General features: G+C 39.1%; 1 protein-coding gene across 1 annotated transcript; it reads right to left on the bottom strand.

Annotated features, from left to right (window-relative positions):
• PLSCR5 (phospholipid scramblase family member 5) lies at positions 1–15,151 on the bottom strand. Its single transcript, XM_038415219.2, has 6 exons — positions 15,006–15,151; positions 11,874–12,025; positions 5,823–5,865; positions 4,592–4,812; positions 2,985–3,146; positions 1–192 (listed from the first exon to the last, which is right to left on the bottom strand). Exons 1-6 carry the CDS (start codon positions 15,016–15,018, stop codon positions 1–3), a joined length of 783 nt encoding a protein of 260 aa, XP_038271147.2. The 5' UTR covers positions 15,019–15,151.
• Between the last annotated feature and the right edge of the window lie 1,618 nt (positions 15,152–16,769).

Raw genomic sequence — 16,769 nt, 5'->3', positions numbered from 1 at the left:
TTATTTTTCCCTCTGGTTTTGTGTACTTACTATGAGGAAACAAGCTCCAATCATTATAGCCTTGATTTTCACGTCAAGATCTACAGGAACCTGGATCCCAAAGTTAGCAGCATTGGTAAAGACATTGTTTACAAACCCAGACCAATATTTGGAAATCTTGCCAATTGTTGACATTTCATTAACAGTTTTTACCTACACAAGAGAAAAGAGGGATTAAAAAATAGCCACACTAACATATCACTCCCTCCAATATAGCTCTCCCCAAACAATAATTTATTGGATTTGTTATAATCAGTGCCCTGTAACAGACAAGAAAGTATTCTATTCTTAGTGGGCCAGATCTCAGTTGGTATAATTGAGAATAGTTAATTGATTCCATTGGCGCTTTTCCAGTTTACACAAGCTGAGGATTTGGCCCAGAAGGTGAAATGAAATTCACCCCCATGTAGATAACCTGAACCATTTATGTCCATGCTTAGTAGAATGTATTATTATAATCAAAAGACAAAAATGTTTGCTATTTTGAATAGTTTTACAGCCTCTGCATTTCACTTTTCTGGGAGATTTTGGTAGCCTCCTCTCCCTCCCCCAGGGAAGGGTTGTTCAAAACAGGAGAATATGGAATACACCATGCTATTGTTTTTATTGTTACCCCATCTCTCCCATCTTCACCTTGACTTCCTTGTCTCATGCAGTTATGTCTTGTCTTTCAGACTTTAAGCTCTTTGGGGCAGGAACTGTCATCTTCTATGTTGGCACAGTGCCTAGCACAATGGGTCCTAGCCTTTGAAGACCTCATGGTGCGATCACAATATAAACAAGCAAATAAAGAATAAAGCCACCTTTCCTTGACCCTTCCTGCCTATGAAATTTCAAGTTGTCACAGAGAGAGGATCCATGTTCTATCTGAGGTGTTTTAAATGGAATTCCAGAAAAAAGTCAGTTTCTGACATGTGAAAAGCAGGCTACGTGGCCAACATCATCACCATGTAGCACATGCGCCCCATTGTCTGAGATTATGATCCCACAGGACAGAGAGAGGAGCTGGTCAATCATTCCCATCATCTCACCTCCCTCCACTTGTACAATGAACTATTGTGCAGTTTCTAATTGTGGAAACTGCACATGCACAGCATGTCACTCTAATGTTGCCTCTGCAGAATGGATACACTTCTCTCCATCTAAGTGACCCTCCCAAAAGCTGTCCCAATGGCCTTTCACAAGCAGGATGGTTCATTCCTATTAGTAATCAGGGGCAAAATCCCCATTAACTTCAGTGGGACTGGTTCCATTGTTCCAGTGAATTGACAACTGGCACAGGTCCTCATGTGATTAGAGCTGGGGCCAAAGCAAAACAGCACATCTGAACATCCACAAATGTTGGATGCGAATTCAAATTTTGTGGCTTAGACTCATCTTTCATTTTGTTTGGAGGAAAATTATTTCCCCAGACTTTTCCCATGATCAGCAAATGAGAATCTCAGCATTTTTGTCAGTTTGGCATTAAACAATAGCTTTGTGGGGCATGTGGTGAAATGCAGTTTATGGCAGGCATTCTGGACATGCATCTGCAGTATCACACCACAACAAAGACCTGCAGCAGCTGCAAAATCAGAAAAGCAGACAAAATTCAACTGAAAAATATATGTGCAATTGCACACACAGAGCAGCTGCTGCCACAGCATCAGATACCATGGCAGCAGTTAGACACCTTCTTTTCATACCCCTATCCTCAAGCAGATTCTCACAAGATCATTGAATCTGGCCTATTCTCTGAACACAAAGAGTCATAGGACTCTTGCTTCATCCATGCTGCTGCTGAAAAGTATTGTGTCATCAGCGATGATGAAACAATGGAAAGAAAAGAGACAGCGACAGCAGCTACAGTAAATTCCGCAACAATAGCTTAGATGCATATGATGCTGATGCAGCTGCCTTTGACCAATGGAGTTACTTACTCTGACACAGAATACTGAGAAATTAGATGGATTCCCTTCTATCTCTTAGCTTCCCCTAGCCACTGACTTTGGATTGCCACTAATCAGTACCCTCATGTTTGTCATCACTTACATGCTCTGGGGCATCATGCTTATCTGTATCCATGTGAAATGACACACCAGAAAGATACTCTTTTAGAGATTTGGGATCAGCAGCAGCATTGGAGCTCGTTGGAAACCAGGGAAAAGAAATTGTGGAAATGTCACAATTCTCCCCTTCTTTGACTAGATCTAAATAGTAGTAGCATCCAATGCACCCCTAACTTCTAGCTCAGACAAATATTTCCCTGATTCCTTGATCATTCCAGTTATTTGCTAAATTAAATCTACATTTGTGGGCAGAATCTCACTGAAATCTTTTGGTGTCGCTGTTTAGGAGGTAGCCAGTGTAGAAGATTACTATGATCCCTTAGTGTTTTGGATTTCTCACTTTCTCTCTGTTTTAGGAAGATTGTGATTGTCATAGCAAATTTTGTGCATGTTTTGCTCTCCCCCTCCCCCCCCACAAATCTACTGCTTCTCAGACTTAACTGTCCTGTAGAAGCAGCGGTTAAGTGACTGTTCAATGGCAATACTACTTTTAGGTCTAAGGGTATTGAAGTCAGTGGAAAGAGTCCCACTGAATTCAGTAGACCTTGGATCAGAGCTGTACTGAAGGAGACTTGGATGTGATCCTGGCCCTATTGAAGTAGATGGCAACACTCTCATTGATTTCAGGGTGTTCCAGGATTTCACCCCAGCACAATGTTTTTTCCTGCATCTCTTGTCACTGCTATCCAGGAAATGCATGTGGTAGACTCAACTTCCAGCCTAAGGTCTAAGGTTAGAACCATGAACTCTGATTTGTCACTCTGTGCACTGTTGACCTCTGGTTCCTAAATTACAGTAGTTCATTGTTTTTTTAAGTTTAAAACCTTCATTGAATGTGTCAGTCAAAATATTATATTACCTTTAAACAATGGATATTCTCTAGTGTATGAAACATACCTCAAAGTCTACATCTCCAAAACAGCTGCACGTTGCATAGGGGCCAATTATTTTCAATACATCTTCTTTGCTCTCATTCAGTATAGTGAATTTAGGTAGCAGAGGGTCCCAGTTCTGGACAACGTAGCCGACTATTGTACCGGGAGGGGACTGAACTTCTAACTATTAGACGAAAGTATTGTATTATTATACAATAATAACACATGTAAATTTACAAGATTAATTGCCCTATTTTTAAATGCAAAATTTTGAACTATAAACATGGAATGAAAAGACTTCATAGGATAGTTTTAAATACATTGAATAATATTAACTTAATAACTGCTGCTAAAGAATAAAGTTTTGTATAACATGAAAAACCATATGTATACAGAAGCTAATTAATTTTAGGAACCAGTAATTAGTTAATATACAAAGGTCTATTTATATAGAGATGTTGATACTTCTGTACATTGATCTGCATCTCTAATGCAAATCGTAATGCACCACTTGAAAAGTACATGGGCGAGTATATAAAGCACTTGAATAAAATGAAGAAATCAACATGCTGGAGTAGAATATTCACCTTTCATAGTCAATGCATCTCAGAGTGAGAGTGCTTAATAGTAATGAGTGGTCCAATACAGAAAGAAAGTATCTGTGTTCTCATTCAGAGAGAGTATTTCTAACAGCAGAGCAAGCTCTTAACACAAGACTGTGGATACTATGAAACTGTATAGGGGCGGTATTAGGACTTTCTGTGGCACATGTAGCTCATAGGACTTATCAGGACTAATATGGACATTTTTGTACTAAACATAGCAAATAGCAAGCAAACTGCCACCAAACAGGGGTGAAATCTTGACCCTATTTGAAGTCACTTATTGCCACTGATTTCACGATTTCATGATGTTTAATTTCTCATAAATATCAAAATGAGTGTTATGTAATCTGTAAGAAACGACAGTACTTTTACTTTTCAGCTTGAAATTATGATACAATGTCTTGCATCAAACTGAAGAGTGGAAACTGAAACATACTACAAAAACACATGCACTTCAAATAAAGCACGGCTCACATGCTCCAGTCATATAAATTATCGCCCCAATCTTGCACTGAGGACTGACCTCTACATGGGCTCATTGCAGCATTAGGGCTTATCTGAGCAGTGCTGAATGCAAGTTCTCTAATCATTTGTGGGTCTGAACTTTCAGACTTCAATCATATCACTCAAACCCTCTATGTTAATATGGCAAAAACCCTATGGAACTAGACATGCAGCTAGTCTGCATCATACCCATAATCTGAATAAAGGCCAAAGTCAGACCTTCCTTGCCTGCCATAGGCTACCTGTAATTAATGGTTTCATTCATCATTAAGGAAGTATGTTCCTTGCCAGTTATGTGTCTTGACAATTATTATTTTTAGGGATTTTTTTTAAAAAAGAGAAAATATGGTCTAGCAGCCAGAGCCCAGCCTTCTGGTCTCTATGTTTCACCCCATGAAGATGGACAAAACACATAGTCCTTTCTGTGCATTTTATCAATCTGGTCTCGTGAGGCTTAATGAAAATTGGTAAATAATTTGAGATACATAAATGAAAGGTGCTGTTGTTATTATTCACTGACCTCTTGCATGTAGCAAGGGAACCAGCAGCTGTTACATCTCAAGGGTCTATTCACTGTGATCACCTCTTTACCGGTGTTATCAGTTATCCTTATGGTGAAAGACCGTATAGGTGAACAGAAGTTACGATCAAAGCAACCGTTTTCTTCCATTGCAAAGTAAACTCTTTGTCCCAAATGGTTTTTTATCTCATATTTGCTGTGAGTCTCCGTACCAAGTATGACTAATAAAGTAAAACAGTTAGCAAGTTATTTTATATAATAAATTAGAATTAAAGGTGGTCCAAAAACACCTGAAACAAGTTTGGATCCAAGTTCACAGTCCAACCTCTCTCGCTAATGTATATTATAAGCTCTTTGGAACAGGGACCATTTAAAATCCCTTTAAAGTAATGAAACTATGCAATTATGCAACAATAATCAGACATTGGATTGAATCTGAACACCATGGAATCTGGTAAAATTCAGATCTATATTTTAAACCAAATTAGAGAGTGCTCAGATCAGACTTTGGTTTGGCCCTATAGAATTATGAAGTTCAGATCTGGATCCAGACTTGATATCCAGAGTTGTGGTTTGGACTCATCACTAACTTAAATAGGTGAAAAGTAATGACATGATCCTGTTCAGTTTTGCTCAGTGACAAAACTGCTATTCATATCAATGAAGTAGGATCAGGCCCTATGCCGATCTGCAGTGAAAAAAAAAATATCAAGAAACATGACATTTCATTTTCAGCAGGTAATGTTTCTAGAGTGCTTTGCAATATTAAAGCACTATATACATGCAAACTGTTATGCATTATTGTATCACTTACAGATATCTTTTGTTTCTTTAACTCATCTGATCAGAGAGCATTACATTATTTAGTAGCATGTGAATAATTGCTAAAGAAAACAACATCTTCCCAATTCCAGAAACACTTATAAACATAAGTAGCTTTACGCATGTGAGCAATCGCACTGAACTCATTGATGAAGAAATGTTTACAGTTGGAGTAGAGACTCATTAATGACTTTTTCCTCTCCTTTTATTGCAATAGAACTGCCATAAACAAAATGAACTTTCAGCATTAAACCTATCAGTGCCTGGAGGACCTGATTAAATGCCCATTAAGGTCAATGGAAGTGTTTTCATGGACTTCAATGGGTGAAGATTAGGGCATAATTTATGTTACATTTACAAAGATATCTACATGCTGGCATTGTAAAGATGAAACTCATACATATGGTACCTTCAAGAAGCTCCACCTGCTGGTGAATGATTATCTGGTCCAGCTGTTAAAAAAATGAAAATAAATGAAAGTACATGGTGGCACTCTAATAATTTTGAAGAGATTTGGAGTTGCCACAGTAATTATTCTCATATACCTGTCAAGGATACCATATGTTCCAGCAGACCTACATTTCTTTGCTCCCAGGCCAGCAGGGGCTGGATACACTGGGGAGCATCCTGTGTCACTGTAGTCATCTTCTTGTTAATTCAGAAGGGTCCTGACCTGCTCAAGAAGGAGCTGGTTCTACTCCATGCCAGCTGGAGGGACATGATATAAGTTGTGATGGTTATGTATTGTATACATCCATTTGAAAGCAGTGACCAAATGAGTTCCACTGGGATCATGATGAGGCCAGATGTAACTGAGGGAAATGTACAAAAGATGCAGAACCTGATTCTCTCTCCCACTCTGTCTCCTTTGTGCTGTTCTGATTATGCAAAGGTATCTGGCCCTTTCTCCCCTGTTGAAGATTCACCTGATATGAGTGAGTCCCCAGAAGGCACAGACAAGGACTTGTTGGGAACAGGGAGGAGGCATGGCCAGTGCACACTGGGTTTAAGGTTATACTGTAAAAAATCTGGAGATTCAGAAATGGTGGCCATCACATGGCATTTTAGGATGCCAAAATGAGCACACACAAAAATAAAAATAAAAAAATAGACTTCTCTGTAAAGCCAACTTGTTGACCAAGGAGAAATTATCATATGATTGATAGATTATAAACCCAGTGACAAACAGTGAGTATTTCCCATGTATTGCTGAATCTCTTCCCCAGAGCTGCTGTAATGGTTTATTATTGTCTCTCAGATATTCTGTTTTAAGAAGGGGGTGCTAATGCTGTAAAACTGACTAGCTATCACTTCAATGTCATTTTGACCATAGGTCAACATATGAACAATTTAATCTTTGATCATTTCTTTTCCTTAAATTTCTGATGGCCATCAAATATTTAATACAAGATATTCTCATTACTCATGGCTAAAGAAAGAAAATATCTGATGACCATATGGGATCATCATGCCACAGCCCTCCACTATATATCACTTCTATATTTGGCAAACCTTGTGTAATACATATTCAAAGCAACCTGCAGCCATTTGGTTCGAGTCACTCTTGCAGCTCATCCAGTTTGCAAACAGAAGCTGGTGAGATAGCCTCCATGGCCTGACACTTATCTCTGAAGTACACATGCAAATAAGTGATTTCTGAATAAGTCCTTTGTACTTACAACGTTTTCCTAAGCACTTATGCTACTTGCAGCTTAAACGTCAGGAGGCATAACATCTGAAGGGAGTTTAGAATAGAGCTTTGCTACCAATAAAAGGGACAAATACTTTATGCAGAAATGTCGCAATGTTTGAATATTGGTTTTATACCCCAATTTGGTCTTTCACAGGACAAAACGTATTGAGTGATGTCAAGCTGGTAAAGCCTGGAGCTATTTTAACTGTATAAATTAATTTATTATCAAATAAAAATATGTCTAAGTTTGGAGAATGCAGTAAGGATAGCAACATGTTATGTGCTTTTTTGTTTTATTAGATTCTGTAAGAAGTCTGTCCTGATCCATCATTTATCAGTGCACTCAAGGAGCAAAGAGATTTCTCATATTGCATTTCAAAGTATCTTAGACCCTAAGATTTATAAGGGTCTATGCAACCCGCTTGACCTTAGTCCTTTTAGCAGGTTAATTATCTTTTTTTTTAAAAGACGGCAGTTTTGGCTGTATAACCTAAACATATCTAGGCTATAAAGGCACTGGCCCAACTTTTAAAGGTATAAATGTTTGCAAGACACACTCTTTTCCTATATTTTCTTCTCTTTTTGGTACTGCCCTGTATATCTCCATAGGCAAAGCTCTCTTTGACTTCAAATACAGTTCCAGGAATGGTCCCCACATTCACTTTTTGGGACTGTGAACAATGTATAAGGCTATGATATGGAAGACAATAATGACCTGCATGCAATCTGTAACTATAGAAAACTAAGAGATCCACTTTTCCTGAATCTTTTAAATATATGGATATAGAAAGGATGATACCTATCTACTAAGGTGAAAAGCTGGCAAAGAAAAAGGAAAATATTTTCTTCCTACATCTTAGAAACAATTTCTGATTCCCCTTATGCATGCAGAGTAATAGATTATTCCTCAGCTACTTCCATTGATTTCAGAGGGTCTGCTTGCAGACTAAACCTCTACTCAGTGTCCTTTAGACATACAAAGCAGATTGGAGGGGAGGAATGTCACTTCAGAGCAAGGCCAGGAGATTGGGTGCAGGGCATCTGATTGGCTCTGGGCCAACTGGCTGGCACAGGGCTGTGGCTAGAAAAGGAACACATACAGAGGCCTGAGCACACATTGCCATTTGCTGCTACTGCTGCTGAAGCTGGAAGGAGCAGGCCCAATTGCAGGCCAAACCTAGAGCTCGGGGATCAGCCGAGGGAGTAGGCCTGGGGCATGGCAGAGGAGTTCTGATTAGTATGACCACCATGGGGATGGATGACAAGCAATGCAGCAGAAATCAGGGCTCAGCATTCTGAGCTCGCACCAGGCCAAGCACGAGTGACCAGCATATGGGGCAGAATATGCCCTGTTTGGGTCTGAGGTGCTGGAACTGGGTGCTGTTTGGACTCAATTGCCTTATAGAGTATTAGCTTGTATAGCTCAGCATCAGGATTGCATACAATGTACAAAAGCTAATATGTGTGACTCCCCACAGGGTCTTCCCTGAACTGTCCCTGGAACTGATGGAGGATTTGTCTCTGCTCATAGAAAAGTATGGTTTCATTGCTGAATGCAGCACTTGTTTCTGGAGTTAGTTCCTGATCCTCAGAAGGTCTGGGAGTGAACCAAAGGATTGCGGCCTAGTCAGACACAAGTGGGGTTTTCTCAGGCACATGGCTTGGGATTTGGGACTCCCTTAACGAAGGCTGGGTTGCCCTCACCACAAATATGCCATTGGGCAGACTGTAACCTGAAGTGATCCAGCATAGTTCATATTCTACATTGCATTGGCTTCCTGAAGTCACATGTCCTCATTATACAAAAGAATAGAAGGAGGTGATAAATACACTGATGAGAGGAGACATCTGAAAGACTCAGCATGGTCAGAATAAGCAATGGAAAGTTTGGACACCTCTCTGAAGTTTATCCAAATAATCTGAGAAACTGGCATGCCAAACCTGCCCCTGTAGCCTTCCACCTTCTCCCACAAACCACCCCCACTCAATATGCTGAATAGCTATCTCTATTCAATACCCCCAGTGAACTCTATATTTTGCCTACCTCCCAGGAGAAAATGTCAGCTTGCTACAAATCTTGTACATCAGGAAAAGATATAGGGCCTACTCTCTCTGCAGATGTGAGGGCCTCTTCTTCTGGGAAGATAGCTCTCCCACATCCAATTAGGTCACATTCTGAATTCCACTTGCTCCACCACTTATCATGTTTGTGTTGTTAATCTTGCAAGAACTGGGGGAAGCAGGGATTTCAAATCATTGCAGAACACTGTGGTGTGTAAACTCCAGTAATTCTAATCTGCAAATAAGGTGGATTAAGTGGAAATGTAAATAGATCCCATAGTATCAATGTAGGGAATTGAGCTACTCCCAAAAGGTGGATTTCAGAGTAGCAGCCGTGTTAGTCTGTATTCGCAAAAAGAAAAGGAGTACTTGTGGCACCTTAGAGACTAACAAATTTATTAGAGCATAAACTTTCGTGAGTTACAGCTCACTTCATCGGATGCATCCGATGAAGTGAGCTGTAACTCACGAAAGTTTATGCTCTAATAAATTTGTTAGTCTCTAAGGTGCCACAAGTACTCCTTTTCTTTTTCCCCAAAAGGTGATTACCCAACTACATGGTAGGAAACTAAAGTGCTAGAAGAAACCAACCACTAGAACAGAGGTATCTCTGAATAGAAGACTACAAGGATTTTGGAGGCAGCAGCTCCTCAGCAGTTCCCCTGAATGGGAAAGGTTGCACTGGGTAAAAGTCTGCCAGCCTCTTTCCATGAACACAACACCAGAGGTAAGGAATGCAGTGAAGATTGTAGAGGATCTGGGGGTCATTCTAGAACCTCTCTTATTTCAGTCCCTGGGTTCAGTTTGATTCTCTTCAATGGCAAGCAAATGTTCTGGGGATCAGGGATCCTTAATTTAACAGAACAAAAGTTCATAGGTATTTCTTTGCTATCCTTTAATATAAGCAGCTACTTCATTTAATTTTCTGCTACTGGAACAGATTTGAAGATTTAAAGAAACAAGCTTTGAGATGCTCTCAAAAGCAAAACTTTGATTTATAGCTGGACCTAATACTGGTGAAATCAAACCTAAATGATGACCCCTTAAAACTCCTGCCATACCTTCAGCGCACTTGGATCTAAGGGTTCTGCCTTAGAACATCAGATCTGATCAAATGTTTCCAAATATACAGTGAAAGTGGCTAATAGAAAACCTACAGTTGTTCAGTGGCAAGTGCACAATTGTTCCAGAGAGGTAGAAAAGGTCTTCTCTTTTATTTCTCTAGACTGGGGAGAAACTTAAGGATAATCAGAGAGGTGATATACCCATTATCTGAGGAGGCCATGATGGTTACATCACTCAGAGAAGCAATCTGATTATTGGACTAAGCCTGGGCATGAAGTCCAGGAAGCTCAGAGCTCTAATAATGGTTCTGACAGTCATTTGCCGTTTGCCCATGTGTCAGATTGAAAATTTCTTTAAAATAGGGATCATATAATTTACTGTCTTACCTCACTGGGTGAGTTGAGGAATAATTAGTTAATGTTTGTACAGAAATCTAAACACATAATATGCTAAGTATTTATTATTACCATCACTTTTAGTCCTTGACTGAAACTGCTTGCTCCACCATCCTTGAACTAATGCTCATGGAATTGGCAGTGTATGTCATTTCAGGCATGTGTACCATGGACTCACCATCATGGTTCTGAAGTAAAGAACAGTTTCTGAATGGGGTGAGAAACAATTACTATTCCCTTTAAGTGCCCAGTTTCATTAGCTATCTAATACTGACAGTTTTCAGTAACAAATAGACACTACACGGTATTTTAGGCTGCAAATGTAAAATACATCATTTTTCCTATCAAATCCTAATGTGGATAGAAATATTCTCATGTATTTTTTTCAGTTAAAGCCTTTATGGATTGAAACATTCCTTAGCCCTGTTAGAATGTTGGGAGCCAAACTCAACATCTGTCTAGTGCATGAGAATCAGAGCCACACATTCTAAATTATCAGACAAGTTTCAGTGTCAAAACAGAGGGCCTGGTTCTTTCCCCCTCCCACATGCTGATCAGTGGGAGTAACTGTGGAGTAAAGTACTACACAGTTTGCATAATGGTGGCAAAAGCAGGCCTTAAGTGAAGTGCAGACAGGACTCAACAGCATGTGTGGCAAGATGATCAGACTTTAAAATGTTTTCATTCTGAATAGTTTCAAGTGTTCATGGGAACACAGCTGAGAATGTTTTTTGTCATATAAACTCTTTAGTTTGAACTGGCCTCTTGGCTATGAAGCTTAAAAGATAAAAAACAATTCATTGAAGTCTATTATACCAATCATTTTACAAACCACAATTTGCTAGAGGCAAGGATGGCTTTGGACACAGTCTGTATAGATGGCCATCTAAGATGCCAGGATACAGGGATACCTATGGCCCTGGGAGAAGTACAACTATGGGCAGAAGTCATCTGGCTAAAAGACCTTCATGCGCCTCAAAATGTGGGCTCCATATTTCCATGGGAGTGGGCCCGAGCTCCTAATGAGCTGGAGGGAAATTGGGGAAAAGAAAAGAAAGGTAAGACATGACAAGGGGACGGGAAAGAGACCCACTTTATTGAGTCATGGAGGAATGAAAGTGAAGGCAGAAGTAATCATCCTGCCCTTCCTGCAAGTCTAAATTAATTTCAAAGATTTGTTTCATTTCAACACAAACATAAGCTATTGAGGAAACAAAATGTTATTAAAGTTGAGAGACAACAGGACCTGGCTCAGGTATTCCAGACCAGGAGGCAAGCTGTGAGGAGGTGGTGCATGTTTCCAGGCTTTTGTAGGTTCAACAGGTTTACTTTGACTAGGAAGGTCTGGAGAACCCGGGAGATAATTCTGAAAGATTTTGTTTATTTTTCCTTGAGTATCTGCAGCAAGGAAAAAAAAGACTTAATTAAGATTTAGCTTATACAATTAGGATATGATATTGTTGCCTAGGTAACTTAACTGCTTACTTTTTCTATCATTTTTATGTAGCTGTGTCTATCAATGAGCGTGTCAGAATTTTTCAGGAATGGGATTTCTATCAACTTTGTGGTAGAATGTGAACACGATACACAGAGACACAAAGAGAGCAAGAACATGCACATGTATATTGTATTATGCTGGGAGCGGAGTGATACCTCACTGGTGGGGCAATAGCCCCTCATTCTGGATAAATGTAACACACACACACAACTGGTCAGAAATCTGAGCTATGTGGGCAGAAGAGTTTCACTGAGGGCTGAATGCAAAGGCAGGGAAATGGCTACTGTTTGAGAGCTTTGTGTCAGAGAGAGGAGCAGAAACACCAAAGCCAAAGAAGACAGCATCAGAGACAGTCTGAGAAGTGCTTGTCATGTGACCTTGTGAGAAAGATATGAGAGAGCACTTTTGAGTAGAGTGCTGGTTGGAAAGGGGCTTGAGCAGAGAAACTATCTCCTGATCTTTGATTCCTGTGTGCAGGGAATCTGAACTTCATAGTCATTTTTTCTGTAAACCAACAGGATTGCATCAAAGAAATACCTAACTCTATCATTAATTTCTCCTCCTAATGGAAACAACCCCACAAGACTGCTTGGGTCAAATGGGGTAACCGTTTATATACTGAGAGTGCCTGTGCAGATCCTCTTTAAGGTTTCATTAGTGCATGATAGGCTTAATCTGAGAGAAACCTTCTCTAGAAAGTAAATGACTTGTCTGGGATCTGAGGTTCCCAAAGCTGGCTTTTTTTGAAAGGATATCAATGGCTGCATTCCTGCTACCATGACTGGGCCTGATTCTCCACACTGACAAAATGGTTTTAACCAATATAATGCCATTGATTTAAATGGTGTTACACCAGGGTGAAATTAGAGTATTAGAAGATCAGGCTTTATCAGTCTGTGTACTTAGGGCTTGATCCTGAAAACACTCACTATTAAACACAGTGTTTGTTATCTTGGGTAGTCCTATTTAAGGTAATGAGACTACTTATACTTGTAAGTGGTTGTACGATTAGGCCCTATCTTACACCACCAAAGTCATGTAGATAACAGAAAGAAAAATCATCTTATGAGCCCAATTCTGATCTCACACTGGTTTTACAGCTAAATTAATTATACTGGCATAAATGAAAGCAACTCTAGGCACATTGTGTTTAAATAAAAAAGCATTTCATTAAACTGAGCCTCCATAGTTAGATACAGTGAGTGTCCCCAAACAGATTGTTTCTATCAAGTGTGCTACAATACTTAGGCAGAATGGGGTTTTAGCACCAAAGGAGCTGTGGTTTTAAAGTTTTCCTTTGGTGTTATGGGTTTAAATGAGATCCTTTAGCATTATTTGGACATAGTGTGGCTCATTCATCATTTAATCATATTTTGATCTTAATTTATCTTTGCAGCTACCGCTTTCTTTCAAAGTCTGAGACCACAGGAAAAAGAAGGAAGCCCTTTGAATTACTATCTGGCTTTTAAAAATGTATAACTGGGTTATGAATATTTTATAGGTGCTTCTGCATCATTTCACCTCACAAGGTACGGTTGTTGCTCTAACTCATTACATGAAATGCCATGAAGTCTTATTGGCCAAGTGCTAGTGTCATTCTTGAATAGTAATAAGAAATAAAATGACAAACTGCAGTTTTGTCCATTGCATTTATCAAAAAATCAAACAGCAAATACATTAAATATTGATGAAATCTAAGATACTTTGAAGCTTTGTCTATTTTTGTACATATTTTGTGAAGGTATTTTTCTATTTCACTTATGGTAAGTGAACATTTAAGATAAACAAACAGATTGCACAGTATAATCATAATTTGTAGAATTATTAGCCACTATCTAGACATGTATTACCATGTTTCTTTACTGTGGAAACTCTATGCTAGAAGGCTACATTATTCAGCTGTTTCTGCTAACTACTGTAGATTAAAAATATACATGACAAATTCCCCATGATAACTTCAATAGAAATATGCAAGTATTCACACTCCAAAAGAAGGATATTTCAAAGCATGCAGCAATAATGCTATAAAAACTACTTGGTACTCAAGAACATCCTTAGTGTTAATCAGCATTGCATTTACAAAGTTCTAGCAAAAAGATAGACGAAAACTGGCAATCCTATATAGCAAATTGTTGGAAAGCTGCTAGACCCCCAAATTCTACTTCCACTGCACCTGCACAGCTTAATGGGGTATCTTCAGTGGAGTTGTATCTACATAAAGGAAATCTGAATTTTGTCTCTTTCTGTTCAGTTATATCATTTGATAGCATGTGCAAATGAACTTAGAAGGATTTTATGATTAACTGACTGCAACTTTCATTTGCAGTTCTGAGGAGCCAACTGGCTCCAGCGAAAGACAATACATGTCAAGAATGAACCCAAATATAGCTAATCTGACTAAATGCAATTAATCTTCAAAGATTTCCTTTGTTACTTGGTAGCAGGATTGTGACACATCTTGAAAATGAGCATCATCTGCTGACACACTATTTTCAAAGTAGACTATGGAAGAAGTGTGTGCAAAATATGTTAATCTTGGATCAGTGCATACCCTTTCCACATATTCAGTGCCAACTATACAGGCAATGGTACGCATAGAAATATGAACAAACACCTCACAAGTTAAATGCAAATGCTACTTTTTATTTAATATATTTTATTCAATTGACATTTTATTATCGATTTACTCTTCTCAGGAGCATCTCATATTCTGAAAAACATAAAAGGTCAAATAACCATGGATATAATATATGGATATAATAACTTTGGATGATGTGGCTTTAGTCTGAACCCCTCACATTTAATTAAATTGCTGAAAATTTAAAAGACTGTAGTTTTCTGTAAACATGATATAAAAATACAGGCTATATATGCACTTACCTTGAGAGGCCATGAAGCTGCCTGAGTCACTTCTTCAAAGGAAGCCAGGTTAAAAGAAAAGGCTTTTCTTGCTGCAGCAAGGGAGGTGTGGGGGGAAGAAGCACAGCATGTACAAAACTTCAGAAGGGTCTGTCTACTTCATGTCAGCTTACAAAAGAACTGGAAGGAAACATATCACCTTTCTTATGTTCCAGGACTATGCATTTTATGTGGATGGACAACAGGGGGAGATGGTGCTAGCAAACCAGAAAAATATTACTCATTTTAAAGTCATTTTGCATCAATGAAAACAGGAAAGGGGAAACATTGCATCACCTGTACAAAGAAGTAAACTTTAAGTGCCTGCTGGTTAGTTTAAACACATGGATAAGACCTAAGATTCTCTCTTATACTGTACTGTGTCTGTTTAGGTATTTGTATGCTAAGACTAGACAAATTCTGTCTTTATAGTTCTGTATTAATGTTTCTATTTTCCCAGGTCATCTACTAAGGACAAAGGAGCTGGTCATTTCCTCACAATGAAAGTTTCTATAGTTCAGAGAAGGAAGACCTACATAGGATTTTTCATTTTATTTATTTTTCTTGTAGCAACAATTTCCTCTAACCAAGGATGCTGGCTTTTCTACCAAATGAGGTCCAGAAAAGCATACCACCTGCTCTCCGTGTCTGGATCTAGGATCTGTGGTCCACAGTGCATTGTTCAAACTACATTTATGCAGTTAAAAAAATGGCAAATTTTGCTCCAGATGAAGCCTACTTTATGTCAGAATGTCATGCTAATAATTACCTGCTTTGCACTGACAGAGAAAGGGAGAGAGGGAAACACAGTAACCTTGACTTGCCAGCTCATATTTCTACCTCAAGTGACCAAGTCACCATGGAGATCATACCCATGTGATCTGTAGACAGATAAGATTCATAACTGCTGAAATGGTGGAGACTATACGTAGTGTCAGAAGAATTAGAATAAAGTATGTTGGGCCAAATTCTGCTCTCATATATACTCATTCAAATCCCACTGAGTTGAGAGGGTTTGCTCAGGTGTAAATAAGAAGAATTTGGTCCACTGTTTACAATTCATGCAAGTTTCTCAGAAGCCTCTTTTAAAAAATTAATAAGCTCTAGCTGATTTTTACTGACAGGAATTCTAATCAGAGTACTACACACAAAGACTCCAATCCTCCACTGTAATGTGGCAGATCTGGGCTTTGTGAAACTGTGTTGGAGCTTACTTACCCAGTGTGAGGAATCTCAGATAACATAGAGTTATTGTAGGGGCTCCTATGATGCCCCCCCAGCCTTCCTCCAACTATGATGAGAAGTAGGGGAGAAGAAGGTGTAGCCAGGGCATCCCTGCACCCCAGAAATTCTGGGTTGCCGAGACTGACAAGGCTATATAAATTCTACCTTGAAAATGGCTCAAAGCCTTGCCCACCCAGAATCAGGGGTTGGATAGGAGACAAACATTGCTTAAAGCCACATTGTGACTTCCCTCCCTTTCCCCCTCCCACCCAAGTTGGTCCAGTGCAGAATGTAGAGGCCCAAGGATCTGACCCAAGGAGTAAACACAAATAAAACTTAGGAAACAACCTGAAGTAAACAGAGACGGGCAACCTCACTTCAAGGAGTTGGCTGCCCAACTCCCACTGACACCTTTAAAAATGGTTAAAAAGGGTTAATTTACACCAATAAAAATCACTTTTGCCTGTATGCAAAACCAGCTTTATTTCATCAACCAAATGTGCATAAATCTATTAGGATTTT

This window comes from Dermochelys coriacea, chromosome 9 (assembly GCF_009764565.3).
Source record: "Dermochelys coriacea isolate rDerCor1 chromosome 9, rDerCor1.pri.v4, whole genome shotgun sequence".
In the NCBI taxonomy this organism is placed as follows: Eukaryota; Metazoa; Chordata; order Testudines; family Dermochelyidae; genus Dermochelys; species Dermochelys coriacea.
This window is presented reverse-complemented; position numbering and strand designations above follow the sequence as displayed.

What these genes read in the sequence shown, in the direction of transcription:
- PLSCR5 (XM_038415219.2), bottom strand. An exon ending in GCAGGTGGAGCTTCTTGAAG is followed by an intron (nt 4,813 to 5,822) that starts GTACCATATGTA and finishes TTACTTTATTAG; the next exon opens with TCATACTTGGTACGGAGACT. An exon ending in TCCCTTGCTACATGCAAGAG is followed by an intron (nt 3,147 to 4,591) that starts GTCAGTGAATAA and finishes TTCGTCTAATAG; the next exon opens with TTAGAAGTTCAGTCCCCTCC.